Source organism: Phascolarctos cinereus, unplaced genomic scaffold (assembly GCF_003287225.1).
Source record: "Phascolarctos cinereus isolate Bilbo 61053 unplaced genomic scaffold, phaCin_HiC Scaffold_4;HRSCAF=312, whole genome shotgun sequence".
NCBI lineage: Eukaryota > Metazoa > Chordata > Mammalia > Diprotodontia > Phascolarctidae > Phascolarctos > Phascolarctos cinereus.
The window spans coordinates 423,912,215-423,929,735 of NW_027555847.1; the positions used below are offsets into that span (position 1 = coordinate 423,912,215).

The 17,521-nt window shown below is 34.9% G+C and overlaps 1 protein-coding gene across 2 annotated transcripts in view; it reads right to left on the reverse strand.

Moving 5' to 3' along the window:
* CDH12 (cadherin 12) overlaps nt 1–17,521 on the reverse strand; it is a 1,313,162-nt gene that overhangs the window by 9,152 nt on the left and 1,286,489 nt on the right. For both annotated transcript variants that reach the window (XM_021000534.1, XM_021000535.2), the window contains 2 exons: nt 4,490–4,611; nt 868–985 (listed from right to left, as the gene is read on the reverse strand). In XM_021000534.1, the coding sequence (XP_020856193.1) occupies nt 868–985; nt 4,490–4,611 (240 nt within the window). The remainder of the gene's footprint in view (nt 1–867; nt 986–4,489; nt 4,612–17,521) is intronic.

Sequence of the window (17,521 nt, forward strand, 5' to 3'; positions counted from 1 at the left end):
AACTAGAAAGATAATTAACAGATTGGCACAAGAGATACAAAGCCTTGTCCAAGCAACAAACTCCCTGAAAATTAGAATGGACCAAATAGAAGTCAATGACTCCATGAGACAATAAGAAATATTAAAAACAAAATCAAGACTGAAAAATAGAAAACAATGTAAGGTATCTCAAAACAAAAACCACTGATTTAGAAAACAGATCAAGGCAAAAATAAGAATCATTGGACTACTTGAATTCATCACCAAATAAAATCTAGATATCACATTTCAAAAAATCTTAAAAGAAAACTGCAGATCTCTTAGAACCAGTGGGGAAAATGGAAATTTAAAAAATCCACTATTTACCTCCTAAAAGAAACCCCAAAATGAAAACTTCCAGTAACATCACAGTAAAAATCCAGAGCTTCCAGGTTAAAGAAAACTCCATCATATTATGCATATGTAGTGTCACAGAACTGCATGGCACACTGAGAGGGTTAATTGATTTCTCCAGAATCACACAGGCAGTATGTGTTAGCCTGGAGGCCAGGCCTTCCTGACTCCTGGTCTGGTTTTTCTCTCCATTGTACTACTGCCTTTCATTGCACGCATATAGAATGTAACTATGTCCAAGGCACTAGTATTCTCTCACCTTCCAAAAAGGTGATTGAACCAATTGATTCATCATAGGATTATGCCGAACTCTTTCTCTAGAGTTGGGTAATAATTTGTTGACTAATTTGTATTAAGCTTTAGCACTTTTTTCCTATCCCAGCAAAAGTAAATTTTTTACATTTTATAAACTTTAACAGTTTTATGAAATGAACTAAAATCTGTTACTTTATGGAGCTATGTGAGAAAAGGTCACATTTAGGTGGTTAAACTTACTTCTGTAGTCACGGACTGTAAAATTGGGTTTGATGGCAGCCTCAGGTGATAATCTAAAGGAGAATTGTTGCCCAGCAGGTGAAAGATCTCGGTCTGCAGCACTGATGATCTGAATTACCTGAAACAAAGTTGAAATTAAAAATGAAGGCAGTCAGCCTTTTCAAAAGAACCTTACTCTCAAAAGTTTAATGAGCTTATTTAACGAAACCTTGCAAGCTAGTTTGGTACATGCAATTTTCATAGCCAAATATCTAAAGAGTTATATATAGTAAATAGCTGACACACTGATAAAATAGGAAGTAATTCCCATGAGACTTGGGTTCATTTTAGTTAAGTTCAGTTTAGTTCAATTTTATATACATTTATTAAAGACCCACTTTAAGGCACCATCCTAGGCACTGGAAGCACAAAACTCGCAAACATTATAAAACTTAAGAGCTTTGAATTTTCATTAAAAAATGTGATAGATTTAAAAGTGCATTTAATAATCTAAGTTAAATAAAAGAAATGTTTTAATCTATTTCAAATTAAAACAAAAGTCAACTAGGGAAAATTAAGAAAATTCAAGTTTTTTCTATTTTCAATTTTATTAGTTATCTGTTACTAGCTCTGTCATTAATTCTTTGAGTATACATTAGTCCTCACTAATTCTCTGGTTTAAAAACAATCAGACACACAAAAAAGAACTAGAGCTAGAATAAGATTTCAATAAGGGTGGTAAAGATGACAAAAAAGCAAAATGACAAATGCTGGTGTGGCTGTAAGAAACAGGCATATAATGCAGTATTGGTGGTCCTGTGAATGTGCACAACCACTCTCAAAGGAAATTTGGAATTACACACCAAAATGTACTTAATTCTGCATGTCCTTTGACCCAGCTGTCTAATACTTATAAGGCAAAAAAGAGAAAAGAAAGAGGAAAAGGTCCTTTTGGTACAAAAGTATTTGACAGCTCTTTCTGTGGTGGCAAAAAAAGTAAACTAAAATGATTCTCAAACATTGAGGAGGTTGAATAAATCTTATTATATTGATATGATGAAGTACTACAGTGCTGTAAAAAAAGACATTTTAAAGACTTAGAACTGATGTTGAAGTTGATAGACAAAGTTGATAAACGGAGTGTGGTAAGTATGACATATGAAGTTGAAGAGCAAAGTAAGCAGAAATAAAAATAGACATATATATCATAATGTCAATATTGTAAAAATGAATAGTTTTGAGTACTTTTGTAAACTGATGAAGAATAAAATGAGCAAAATCAGTAGAAAAAATATCTACAGCAAAAATATTATAAAAATAATTTTGAAAGCTATAAGAATTATAGTCAATACAATAATCATTCATGATTCCAGAGAACTGAGAATAAAACATGTTATCCATTACACAGAAGTGATGGATTTAGGGTAAGGAATGAGATGTCTATATTTTTGTATACAGACAATGGGAGCATTTGTTTTGCTTGATTATGCATATATATTGTAAGGAATTTGCTGTCCCCCCTTATGCATTGTTGTGGGACCGAGGGTAGGAGGAAGAGAAAATAGATTTGTTATTTTTTAATAGATTTGTTGGAATGTGCTATGTATGTGAAATATTATAAGAACTTTGCAATGAGGTCACTCTATTATTAGTTTGTCTTTACAAGAGACCTCTCACAAAGTAAGAGTAATCTCTGTTTATAAAGAAAAAAAAAAATAGGCATCAAAACTTAAAGTGGAAATGTGAAAAAAAAAATTAGTGTGATGGTAAGGCCTATTCTCCCTCATATAAAGACTTCCCAGAATGGTAAGCATTTATAGAGTACGTAAGAAGCTTCACTGAGCAGAGAAGACTCATTTAGTCATGCTAAGGAGCATGGACCTCCTCATACTTACAACTCAGAGGGAATGTCTCTGGCGATAAGACCAGAAACAAGAGCTCATTAGATCAATAATTTCCAGATCAAACTCAAAGGTCACCTCCAACTGTGTGTGGAAGGAATTACTGTATATATAGAATGTGTTTCTATGGGAAGGAGTATAACCCTGAAAGTGTCACTGGGAGAGAGCTTCTAGGGGTCCAGACTATTCTCTGTCACATGCAGATGTAAAAGCTCTGAAGGGACCAATAAGAAAGGGAGTGAAGAAAGTCTGTCAGTCCTCTGTACCTAGAAAATTAACACTGGGAGATGTGAAGAGTGAATTGAGCTCATCTATTAATAGGTTCTATTGCTACCAATGCCTTACTGTCAGGTCATTAGAGAAGCAGTGAGTACACTAAATGCTAACTTAGTCGAAAAATGGTTCCATTTAGAGCCCTAAATGATTCCTTGGTAACCTGAAAATGGATTTTTTGCTGTGCCTATGTAACTTGAAACACTCAGGCTAGAGTAATCCTACTATGGTTATTTTGTTTTCCTCAGAGGCCAGATCAGCTTGGAAAGGGGACAGATTTTTTTGACAAAATTGTATGACTGCATTCACATTTTTTTCTATGTGGAAGCATTATGCCACATTTAATTCTTTGGTCACAATTAGATATATGGCTTTGCTCACTGGAAAAAATCTAAATCAGTTACCCACAGTGTAACATAAAATGGTTACTACCTACAATATATAAATAAGATTTGAATAGGAGGCTAATTAATCAAGTATGTGTCCACCAAACTTGAAAAGTTACAAATTAGAGGAACTAGAATTTTCCCAAAGATGTTTGTTGAGTCATAATTTTCATTGTCATAAAATATGACTGTTTAAATTTATATTGTTCTTATAAATGGATATTTTGCTTATGTTTAATAAGGCAATCGTAATACATATATGACTATAGCATAAAAATGCTAACATAACTAATTTGTTAATTCCAAGATAGAATTAGTTGAAACAAAACTTCTAGAAATGGACTAATAGGCATAAACTCAAGCCCTTTCAATATTTTCATATCAACATTCTAAACCACAACATGAGAGCAATTCAAAATATAGTAATTGGTTTTCAATAAAAATATACTTTATACATGAGCATAAATATACACAAATCTTATGACCAATAAGCATTTAGGTGATGTGAGAAAAATAACTAGAATTTTCCTATAGGATATGTATGCGTCTGCCTTAACCTGAGGCCAGAGTAAAGCAAACAATTGAATCTGTTGCCCTGAAAGAAGAAGTAAGGCTTTCTGTCTCAATAATCTGAATATTTAATGTTTAAGATGTTTCTACCCAGAACTCTTAGTGAAAACAGAACATCTTTCCCAATAAATCACCATGAAGCAATTTTAATATACCACTTAAAACATGATTCACATTTGTACATCATCTCAACAAAAACACGACTATCAGTGAGGCAAGATGAAAAAAGAGCCCATCAGAGCAGATCCATATATGGCCAGAAAGTTCATGCTGTGAGCATCAAACAAGGTAATATACATGGTATATTTTGTCACACTTAGAACACCATACATATCACAAATGGTAGTGACTATGTTGAGGAAGATGAAGATATTACCATGTTTCCTTCTCAGCTTTCGTCCCCTTCCTTATGCATTGTTGCACAGATTGCTTTGTGCTCTCCCCTTAGAAGAACAGCCTATGAAATCATTTTTAACTAATTCAAAGAATCAAATGTGAATATTGGTGGGATACCTGTCCTGGTTTAGCATTTTCACACACTGCTGTCTCATATGGCACAGAAATTTCTGGAGGAAACTCATTGACATCTAGGACGTTGATAAGAACGTTGACTTTGCTGGTTAGAGATGGGTTACCTATTAAATACAAAGAAAGGGGAAAATAAAAGATGACAAGAGTTGGTGAGGCATTATTTGTACTGCAAATGTTATTCATGTCAGAGTTTGTGTAAATGTCATATATTCTTCAGGATTTCTGAAAATCAGCAAAGAGACAATGAAGTGCCATTAAAATAAAATATCTGCCAATGTACAAGAAGATACTTTCATTGTATTAGATATTTTAAAAAGATATCAATCACAGAAGTAGTATAGTAAGAGAACATTGAACTGGGACTTCTAATACCTGAGTTTACCAATCTTGATAATGCCACTAACTGGCAGTGTGACATTGGTCAAAATATTTAACCTTTTTTTACCTCCGTTTATTTAGCTGTAAGGAGGGGTTTAGATTAGATCCTGATCATAAATAGAGGGCTAGAAGGAACTTTAGAGGTCATACAAGTTAACTGACTCAATTTATAGATGAAGAAACTGAGGACCAGAGATATTGACTGCATAATCAATATACTCCACCCCAGGTTCTCTTCTGAACTTCAATCCCATATTGCCAATGCCTGTTGTTCATTTCAAACTGCATGATCAAGGGGAATCTCAAATTTAACATGTTCAAAGCAAAATCCATTATCTTTCCTGACAAACCCATCCATTTCCCAAACTGCCCTGTTTCTGTCAAAGGCACCACCATTTTTCCAATCGTTTGTAACTTTGATATTGGATTATATTGGATTGCCAATTTTTCTTCACCTGGTGCATTCAATAAGTTTCCAAACATTGTTCTTTCTACCTCTACACATATATCATATCTGGTCCCTTCTCTACTCATACCATTGCCACCCTAGGTTAGGCCTTCATCACCTTGTGCCCATATTATTGCCAGAGCCTCATAATTGATCTCCCTGACTCCAATCTCTATCCATTTCACACCGTACTTCACAAGCTGCTATAGTAATTCTTATTAAACACAAATCTGACTATTTCACTCCCCTATTTAATAAACTCCAGTAACTTCTGTCTGCCTTTAGAAGCAAACATATATTAATCTGCTTAGTTTTAGAAGTCTTTCATAACTGTGGCCCGACATATCTTTCTAGCCTCTTTAATTACTCTCCCACATTCTGCAATCCCAAACTGGCCCTGTCTATGTTCCTCACTAGGGGTACTACATTTCCCATCGACATGCCTTTGCACTGACTGTCTCCATGCCCAGTATGTACTTCCTTCTCATCTCCATACTAGAATCCCTCTTTTCTTTTAAGATGTAACACGAACACCATCTTCTGCATGAAGCTTTTATTGATCTCTTCAGCGGCTTGTGATTCCTCCCCCAAACTACTTTGTATTTACTGATATTTATTCTCTTCATATTTATATTTTATATATATTTAATATTTATTCTGTATCCACACACAATATACATTATATGTGTGTATACATATACACACACATATATAAAACCTTGCATGTATGTGTTTGTGTGTATCCTTGCCAAGAAAACTCCATGAATTGTAGCGTCCATTGAGGCAGATATGACTGAATGGCTAAACAACAACATATGTACACACACATGTGCATGTGTACATATGGACATATACATATATAAAAATATTTTCCCCCTTTGCTACTAGAATGTAAGCTCCTTTTGAGTTGAGGTTTTCATTTATTGTTTTGTATCCACAGAGCCTGGGACAACATAGTAAGTGTTTAATAAACGCTTATTAATTGCCCACAGTTATACAACTATTTAGTGTCTGAGGTAAGATTTTAACTCAGTTCTCCAGTTTCAGGTCCTATCTACTATACCATGCTGCCTCTTTCAGGTAGATCTCTATGGGTCTGTCTAGCTTTAAAATTCTAGGAAAGTTTTTTCCCCCTAATACTTTTTCTGCATCATGTATTTTCAGAAATGGTAAAGCTAAAATATCCTCATATATTTAACATATTCGGATTATCTCCAAATTACCCTGGTCTCCAAAATAAAGACATTTTCATAGCTTTCTTTATATTTAAGTAGTATGAAGTCTATATGTACATTCCACATTAAAACAACAACAACAACTGAGCATAAAGCCTGGGGGGAAATTGCCTGTTAGGTAGTGGCTTAAGAAACTGTCAGGGGTTTTACACAAGTGAACTTCTGTTATCATCCAGTGTAATTAACACCAAGTAACCTTCTGTCCAGTGTTGTACTACCCCGGAAGGCATTTTCTGGGTGATCTGTGGGGCAACCTGCACTTTTTATATTTTGGTGTTGTGGGAAGGGAATAGCTTCATTATTTGTTTGTTATACATCAGGAAAATTGGCCCAAGCCAATTTTGTGAAGGTCATTTAACCTTGCTTCTGGCACCAGTACGTTGATTTTATCAGTGCTAGAGATGGATAAAGATCAGAGATTTGGGCATTCAGTGTCTCCTAACAAAGCCAACAAAGAGAATGTTTCTTGTTGAGCTCTCATTAGCAGGTAAATCTGAGCCCTCCATACAGGGCACAAAGGAAAGCACAATTACAACAGTTATCTAGTTTCATACAGGGTACAAAGGAAAGCACAATTACAACAATTATCTAGTTACATGTAAAGACAACTGATACAGAGCACAAAAATATGTGTGCATATATATGAAAACATTATGTATGTGTGTGTATATATATATATATATATATATATATATATGTATGTATGCACGTTTGTGTGTATTATATTTATATGCATTTCTCTTTGGCACAAATAAACCAGCCTGCTTCCTTATGCATCGTCAGCTAGAAAATTTTTAACTCACTGTTCATTTTGTATATGTAAATTAAGTCACAGATTCATAAGAGCATAAACGTATGTTCTTTTGGAGAACAAATATCTTTTTGAGAAGTTGGTGTGAAGGTAATCAAGAATTCTATTCTTTTTTTTGCTAGGCAATGGGGTGAAGTGACTTGCCCAGGATCATACAGCTAGTAAGTGTCAAGTGTCTGAAGCCTGATTTGAACTTAGGTCCTCCTGACTCCAAGGCCGGTGCTCTATCCATTGCACCATCTAGCTGCCCCCAAGAATTCTTAATAAAACATTTTTAAGTGAGGTAAGTGCTGAGCCTCATCTCAGGAAATTTTTTGAAAATCTATCTATCTATCTATCTATCTATCTATCTATCTATCTATCTATCTATCTATGGTTGTTAGCTCCAGATGGGAAACTGTGCCAGCTGTGACTGTTCTCCTTCCTCCCCATAACATCATTATTTTAATATATACTTACATACATATATATATATATATATATATATATATATATATATATATGTATATATATATATACACACACACTGTGTATGTCTATCTATCTAGCTATATGATATACATATATCTGTGTATATATATATTATTATACATATATTATACATATGTCTTGACTTTGAGCACCTGTGTGACATTGAACACATCCGTTAACCTCTGTCTCCTATATAACATAAGGGTGAATTAGAAAATCTTTATAATCTATTAGATAATCTCTATAATCTCTTATATCTCTGTTAATTCCTGTATGAAAGAGGCTGTGCTTGTCTATGCATGTGTATGTGTGTATATGTATATAAAAAATGAAGTGCAATTAGGGAAAAAGAACAGAACTGGGTTCCAGATAGAACTTCAGCTCTAGTTCTCACTTCTTTAATATGCTGTGCGACACCAGGGCCAAGTCCACTGCCTGTGATATTCCCATTCAATCAAATCCAACCCATCCTTATAAGGATTTTTTAAGCTTCTATCATGTGTGTACAAAGCACTGTGTTAGATGCTGGAAATGCAAGAAATCAAACAAAAGTATCTGTCCTTAAGGAGCATATATTCTTTTGTTGAATTAGGACACAACTTGAAAATTTTATGATTATATACAAGGTAATTTGAGGAGGGAGAAAAAGAGAACACTAACTCAGGAAATTGGGAAAAACTTCCCAAAGGAAGTGACCCATATAATATATCTTGAAGGAAGTTATAGATTCTCTAGAGAATCAGCACCATAGGCCTATCATAATACCTGGCACATGGTAATCACTGTATAAATGTTAATTATTTCTATTGTTATTATTAATTTCCTTACTTTATTATGCTCTTAGAGAGTTTGCCATCTCTGCAAAAGCCTGTGGGTAGGTTAGTTATTGCAGAAATTAAGGGACTTTGGAGAAACATATTCCCATAGGAAAGTGTGCTGTTCCTACATAGAACAACAGAAAGCACCTGTACAGCCTAAAGTACTTCTAGAATCTTCCAATTGGAACTTGGTTGCTGTATCTATGTAACTGTACCTGCATCAATTACCAAACTCTGTACTTTCCTCTCTTTTAGCATTGTAAACTCCTTGCCTCCATTTATATTTCAACTCTGCACTATTCCTAACTAATCCTTTGACTGATCAACCTAGTTGTAAATCAATACAATCATCAGTCATATTCCATTTCATTTACTTGGGGAAAAAGATTATGAGATCTGCTTGCATAGCACTGTGCAGTTCTCTCCTTGGGTATACACAAAATATGACTTGGCTAATCCACAAAAATGCAGAGTATTTGGACAATCCTTCAAAAGTTTTAATAGGTGTGAGTGAGAGACAAACACATTCAAGGTATGGGAAATAATAACCTGTGCAAAGGCAGAGAGATGGGATGTGGATTGTTGAATCTGGGTCATGGTAAGTAGACTAGTGTAACTGAAAAATATTATGAAGAGTCACATAAAATAAGCTCAGAGGGGTAGGCTAGATTCTGGAGCAGCAAGATTTTAAAGGTCTTTAAAGAACAAGGTGAGGGGTTTGTTTTCCATCCTATAGGCAATAGGGAACCACTGAAGATGGTGAATAGAGTAATCTATTTCAGAAAGATAATCTTGGCAGCTGTGTGGGAAATCAATTATTAAGAGAGAGACTAGAAGCCAGGAGTCCAATGAGGGTTTGTGGGTTTTTTTGTCTGTTTGTTTGTTGTGTTTTATTTTTTTTTTTAATGAGGACCTAGATTGGGATGGTCATTATGTCATTGATGAAAGAGGAGCAGATGTAAGAGTTGAGCTAATACTAGACTTGTCAAATGATTGGACATAGTAGGGATGGGGTAAGGAGGGTGGAGGGAGAAGGAAGAAGGACTCCAAGGTTACAAATCTGGATAACTTGAAGCATGGTAATACTCTCAATGAAACAGAGATATTTGGAGGAGGTATGGCTCTCGAGGGAAAGATAATGTGTTCTGTTTAGAAAATGTTGAGTTTGGAATGCCAACGTGATATCTAGTTGGAGCTTCTAGCAGGCAGTTGGAGAAGTGGTTTAGGAGTCAGATTAGGAGAATATATAGACCTGGGAATCACATGAATCATTACCCATAGGTAAATCATAAGATCACCAAGAGAGGTTATCAGAGAGGCAAAATAAGGCCCAGGACAGAGCTTTTGGAGACATACATGGTTAAAAGGCAAGGATTTATATGATGGTCAAGCAAATGAGGTGAACTAGGAGACAATAGCATCCTGAAAACCCATGGAAGAAATAATATTCAGAAGGATGAGGTGGTCAATAGTGCCAAATGCTACAGAGACATCAAGAAATATGATGACTGAGATAAGACCATTTTTTGTTTTGTTTTGTTTTTGCCATTGACCTCTTCAAATTTGAGTTTCCACATGTAAAAAAGAGAAAACAATATCTGCTGTGCCTTAAAGGCATATAAATTTCTATAAATTTCAAGTTAGACAATGTTCCCGTTGTAAAGACATAATTTTATGTTTCATTAATCCATGGTTTCATACAGGTGGATACTTCTTCCACTAATGCAAAACATAGCTTCTCGATACTTTAGTAAAAGACTTGTGCCTAGAAAAAAATGTCATCAACTAGTTGTCAGTGAGGAAGCTCTATGGAACTCGCTAGACAGATCTTTGTGTGACAGTCCATTGCTGAATCCATACTTAGAAACTTTATAGCTTGGCAGGAAATGCTAAAATTTGGTCTAGCCTTTGAGCTTTGAGGGTTTGTTCCATGCCACAGGGCAGCATTAAAGAAGCACTATAATATAGGGATATATAAGCACAAGTTATTATCAATATTATTATCTTAATACTATATTTATAAATATTTGGTGCTTGATTTTTAAAGAAAAATTGTTTCACTAAAAAAAATTTTTTTAAATTGTCGTACTTATTGTTGGAAAACAATTAGAATAGAAAACACAAATTTGAGGTCTACAGTCTGAATTTCAACTCTGAAATGTAAGAGAAATGTCTTCAACATTATTAACGTTGAACTAGAATAATATAAGTAGAAAATATAAATAATTTATTCATTTCTTGCTCTTTAAATCAGATCTTTTAGATTACAAGTTAAGTAAAACAAGATCTAAATAATAGCACAGGTCTCACTGTAACTTCACGACCTGTTACTTGACTGAGCAGTCTCTTTAAAAAAATATTTAAATTATTCATTGATCTTTAAATTGGAGGACATATATATTTTTTCATATTTCAGTTGTAAGGTTATTGACCTAACAGAGAAAAAGTTAACATGATCTTTGAAGAAGAGATCTTTAATGACCATTGGCCACAATTTTTGGCTGGATGAAAAGGATATGATAAGCACCATTATTGATTTTAAACAGGGCAACTCATGGAAGTCATGGTGGGAATTTTTTATTCTTTTTTTTTTTTGTGAGGCAATTGGGGTTAAGTGACTTGCCCAGAGTCCCATAGCTAGTGAGTGTTATGTATCTGAGGCCGCATTTGAACTCAGGTCCTCCTGACTCCAGAGCCAATGCTCTACCCACTGTGCCACCTACCTGCCCTTATGAGGGGACTTTTAAAAGCAATCTAAATTGGAGTCAGGGAGGGGCATTGGCAGAGCAGACACAGAGTTAATTCCTAGAAAATCTCTGTGGTCCTCTGGCCATTCATTTTTGCTCCACTTCAAAGATAATATAGAGCTGGCAAGAGCTAAGCTCACTCCTAGTACTTATTCAACATTATATTAAATTGATTTTAAAGTAGTTTACAACTATGCATGAAGAATGTTATATGGAAGGGGAGGACATTCTTTAATTTTAACCTAAACTGAGGAAAGATGGGTTACCAGGCTGCCAGGAAGCAAGGACTTGCCTTTTGTCATTCTTAATCATTATTCCAATATGACTCAACATTTATATTCATTATTCCCCACAATTTAATTTGCCAGTGTCTTTTTTAAATAGAGAAACTGACTAACAATACTTCAAGACTAGTTTATTCAACCAAAGGAAAAGAAACTAAAACTCTTTGTGCAGCATTTGTATGAGAAGACAGTATCAGCATGGTCAAAACAAAGCAATTCTTCCTCATAGGTCAAATTTTAAGCTGGTATGTATCACTGGACCTGAACATTTATATATGAAATATAGCACATTCAATATCTAATTTGACTCTCACAACAATCATGTGAAGTACATGCTATCATTATTCCCATTTCATAGATGAGGAAATTGAGGCTGCGAAAGGGTCACCTGACTAGCAAAGGGTTACATAGCTAAAATGATATCTGAGATGGAATATAAACCTACGTCATCCTGATTCAAAACTCCAGTACTTTACCCACTATGTTATAACACCTCTCACTGGAGAAAAAATTATATAGATTACTTGGAGTTTACACATTGACAGAACCTTCTAAAATGCCCAACTCTGGGGCAGCTAGGTGGTGCAGTGGATAGAACGCCGGCCCTGAAGTCAGGAGGACCTGAGTTCAAACCCAGCCTCAGACCAAACACTTAACACTTACTAGCTGTGTGACCCTGGGCAACTCAACCCCAATTGCCTAAGGGGAAAAAATAAAAAATAAAATGCCCAATTTTAATGCCTCACCAATGCACAGACATGAACCTGAGCCCTCAAAGTCTGCAGCACATGTGGCACAGACTTGGGGTATAGGGGGCAAGGGGCTTGCTCAGAGGTCTTATGTAAGTGGCACTTAAGCTAAGCCTTGAAGGAAACTAGGAATTCTGAGAGGAAATGAGGAGGGAATGTACTCCAAGCATTGCAAACAATGCAAAAGCATAGAGGTTGGAGAGACATAAATATATTCTTTTCCTCCTTTTACTTCTGCATCACCTTCATCTTTGCCCCTAGCAAGCTACTTTCTTCTCAATAATCCTGCTAGATAAACAGTATAAATATTATTATTCCATTTTACAGATAATGGAGATTTTGCTCTAAAGAGTATGAAACTAGTTGCAAAAAACGCCCTCATTTTCTCATCTCTGGCTAATGAATACTGAATATTTCATCTATTTTTTCTCGAGTTGAGTTATCCATCTCTGTGAGCATTCTCAGATTTTATTCCTCTCTGGCTCTATTCTGTTGCCTTTCTATTTCTTCCGATTAAGAACATTTAAATACTTGTGATATTCAAAGTGTAATATTATTTTAAATGGTAGGAAATACAAAAGGAATGAGATGTAATTCTTGCCCTCAAGGAGCTTGCAGTCTAGCCCAGAGATTTTCTCACGTATGTAACTCTCCCTTTCATTCTGCTAATGTCATTACTCTACCTGAGAAATGTAGGAGCAGCTGGAAACTCTTTCCTAAAAGTGGGAGGGAAGAGGCTGAGGCAGGGGATATGTAGGAAGCAGTCATTAGACTAGAGAATGCCAGAATTTTGAAAGAGATAATACATAATAGTGACAAGCCATATTGGTTTCCTTTTCCTCTGTGAATGCTACATTTATGACTGTCCAACTTTAGACATGCTGAGACAGCCTGGATCATTTTTTCATACACCTGGGGAAGGATAAGGCTTGTATGGATAGAATGAAGCCTAACAGCATTTCAGACTGGGAGAAACAGCAGCCACTTGAACAGAAAAGTGTGATGAGAACAAAAACAGTCCAGTCAAAGTGACATCTGGAGCTTTCGTGCTGATTCTTTTTCCCATGTTGGTGTGGGGGTGGGTCTTAGCAACAGAAGTGGCTTCAGTTTACAAGGTCAAAGTATGTTGCTGTGGGAACAGATAAATGAGAGTTAATGTTGGTCCCCATTAATATACATGATTTAATTATGTTTTATTCCTTTAATTAAACATATATTCTAACCATACATGGAAGCTGAGGAACTGAAACAGGAGTTAATGAAATGGAGAAGAAGAGTTTTTCCCAGCGGGATCAGAATCTTATTGGATCAATTCATACTAAAGTTAGACTAATTGGAAAAGCATTCCTATCTACAAAGAAGTGAAGTTATATGAGAGACAGCCAACTCTCTGAGAGTCAGAGAACCTAGTGGTTAACAAAAACTGTCTCTGGTGTTAGGTAGTATGCATAGCAGGTTCAAGGATCTAGTGTCAATGTCCCTGCAAGGCTACATGTGAAAAAAAAATAATTACAGTGCAAAATATAATATGATAAGTACATAGGACGACTTCATAGCAGAATGATGGAGGAATTGTTTGCAACTGAGGTAATTAAGGAAGGCTTAGGATGAAAGTTCTGGATCTTGAATTAATGTGCAGATGTTCAACAGGGGAAAATGTATCAGGAGTGTATGCCAAGCATAGATAATGACATTAAATGCCTCATGAAAATCCAGGCTTCAAAGGCATTATGGAACTTGTAAATGAAGAGAGACATGAGAAGAGCATCAGTGACAGGGTCTAAGTACTCTCACACTTAGAAAGCAACAGAAATAAAATAAATGAGCAAAGAAGACCAAAATGGAATGTTTGGACAGCTAAGGGAAGAAATGGGAGAGAGAAATATTAGCTGAAGGAGAAAATCTCCAGAAAATGGTATTGTTTCACAGCAATAATGTTGCAGTAATTTCAAAAGAAATGAGAACTGAAGGAAATGGACAAAGAAAGAGAAGTTTAGAAGTGAAGAAGTTTAGAAATAAAGGAAAGGAGATATATAGATAGATAGATAGATAGATAGATAGATAGATAGATAGATAGATAGATATATGATGGTTGTTCAAAGAATTTGTAGAGTCAAAGATTTATTTAGAGGAGGCAACAGGCAGCAGTCTACTGTATAGATAAATGGACTTGAAATCAGGAAGATTGAAAATGCTGGATTGAAATGCTGTCCACAAAACTATGTAACACAGGTTACTTAACCTCTCTGGGCCCCAAGTTTCCTTATTTGTAAAATAAAAGGGCTAGAATCATTGATTTCTAAGTTTTTTTCCATGACTAAATCTATGATTCTATGAGATATAACCTTGTCTGGGACAGAGGGGAAAAACACAATTTTGGAGAATGAAATTATAATAGTATCTTATCTTTAACATAATCTACTTTCTCTCATTTTCAAACTACTAGTTCTTTCCTCACCTTCTATAAACATGCTTCAATCTCCCACTCTTAAAGACAAATAAATAGAAAATAACAACAAAAGCAAAACATCTACCCTTGATCTCACAATACATTTATTGTATTCTCTTTTTTTTTTTTTTTACTTCTTCACTGAGGAAGAATCAAATGAAAGGGGCAACTCAGAGTTGGTCTTTTACAGATCAAGCCACTCAAAAGAACAAGAGATCTGAGATCACTGGATACCTCCTTATTGATAAAGCCGATTGTAGGTTCAAGATTGAATGGAGGTAGTTAAAGCAAGAGTGATAGGCTAGGAGAACAGGAAAAGATCATGGCACAAGTAGACACTATAAAAATGAAGAATAGTTTCATAAACAAAAGAATAGGACAGGTAGAAAAACAAAATACTTATTGTGAACAGAGATGGTACAGGGTAAATCTCATCCTTTGAGGAACACACATTATTTTCCATTAAAATACCAAAGCATGTGAGGATAGCACTTGATAAATCTTAGAAGAAAATGTGAATTATCATTATTAAGACTTGACCTTTGAATTTCAGTACACCTGCTTTCACCCTTATATGGTGTCATCTCTGAATCCACATTCAAACTTAAGGAAGGAAAATCTGTCATAGAGAGTCCCATAGCTACCTCAGAGTGTTTAGAATTTCAAGTCTGAACATTAAAGAAAAAAATAAATACTCATATCTATCTTGTCTGAAGAGATATTTCCATGCCACCACCTGAGGGGCAGCATAATAGTTCATTCAGTTATTTAGAACACTATTAGAAGAGGCCAAAATCAAAGGGATGATCACTTTAATTTGGACTTCACTCTATGCTAAGAAAATAGACTATACGGAGGAGAAGGCTGTGAAGATGCATTGTTAACAATTTAAATGTAATCTACTGGCTCAAATAAAACAGACAGGAAATAAATTTAATGTCCTGTTAAACGTGAAGCTATGAAGTTTAATGACTTTTTCCCTAAAACTGACTTGAACATATGTTCAAATCTAGTGTTGGTACTAAACCCACATTTCATTTAATCAGGTGATAATGTTTCTGAAATTACATAGAACATAATCTGCTTGCAGGCAAGTACCATATCTTATACCTTTGGATTCCCACAGGTACCAGACACTATGTTAGGTACATATTAGAGATATAATAAATACTTTTTGGTTAACAAATCAGTTTTGATTAGCAAGACCTACTAAGTCTATGCAGAGCTCTGTTATCTTCATATATGCAGAACAGGAAGTTTGTTTTTTGGGGGGGTTTTTTATGTTTGTTTTAAAGGTGTTCTGATCCAAAAATACCATAGGATTGGAAATACTCCTTCTGTGTGAACATAGTTTCTTTAAATATAGTCCTTTGAAATTTAGAGGAACAACTGAATCACAGTTCCCAAATAGGTACTGAGGAACAGAGTGTTTTAATCAGTACTAAATAATAATAATAACAATAATAATATGGAGTATCATTTCATATAAATTCTAATCAGTGAATCACATTCCCCATTATTCCAGCATTATAAAGACACTGAAGAAATCTACTGATAGTCTGGGTGAGGGAGGGTTTTGTGTTGATTTAAGGGGAAAAAATCCTAGACCCAGAATGACAGGGCTTCAAAATATAATAGAGTTTTCTCTTCTGGACTAACAACTTTTACAGATGAAGAAACTCAGGCACAAGGAACTTGAGTGAATAGCCCTAGGTCATATAGATTGTTAATGAACAAGTTAAGACTTGAACAATAGTCTCCTAATTCTCAGTTCAATGCATTTTCAAATGTCAGTTTAGGGCAAGGAGAACAGTCAAAGCTGGTGAAATGGCTAGTTGTGATTAATTTTGGGAGAAAGTTTTTGCCAGTTTTGTGTTGTCATAAGGAAGGCCAAGGATCAAGACCACTCATTTATACCAAAAACTACCAATACCAGGGAACCTAAGAATAGTATTACCTACAAAAGCAGAATAGAAGTAGGGTGAATCAACCAGGGTTAGAAGGAAGGATCAACCCAACTTTATTACAATTTTAATGTTTTTTGTTTTGTTTTGTTTTGCTTTTTTCAGGATGAGTAGGCAGAATAGCATTGGTAAGTGCTATGATACTGAATCTGGAGTCTGAAAGACCTGTTTCAAATCCCACTTCAGATAACAGCTGTGCAACTAGATACAAGTCATTTAAACTCTCTAAACCTCAGCTTCCTCATATTTAAAATGGGTATAATAATACCTGGCATGCTTACTTCATGAGATAGTTGTAAGAATCAATAGAGATTTTATATATGTATGTATAGGTATATAAACATATATACACACATATATGTATATATATGAAGACCTTTGCAAATATTAAATCAAACTAGATAATTGTCAGTTGTTAATTACTTTGGTTAAAAGCTATCTACAAGTAACATAAAAGAAACATTTTTCCTATTCAAAATCTAACGTTTTATTTCCTGAATGATATACTTAAATGCACATTATTTTAATGATATCATCTATTTGCTTCTACAAATAACTATTTACCAAATGGTTAGCTTCAGGTGAAAGGCTCATTTGTGTGTTATCAGTCCCTTAAGCTATTCAGTTAGCTATTAAGTACTTTATAAAAAATGGAGCCTA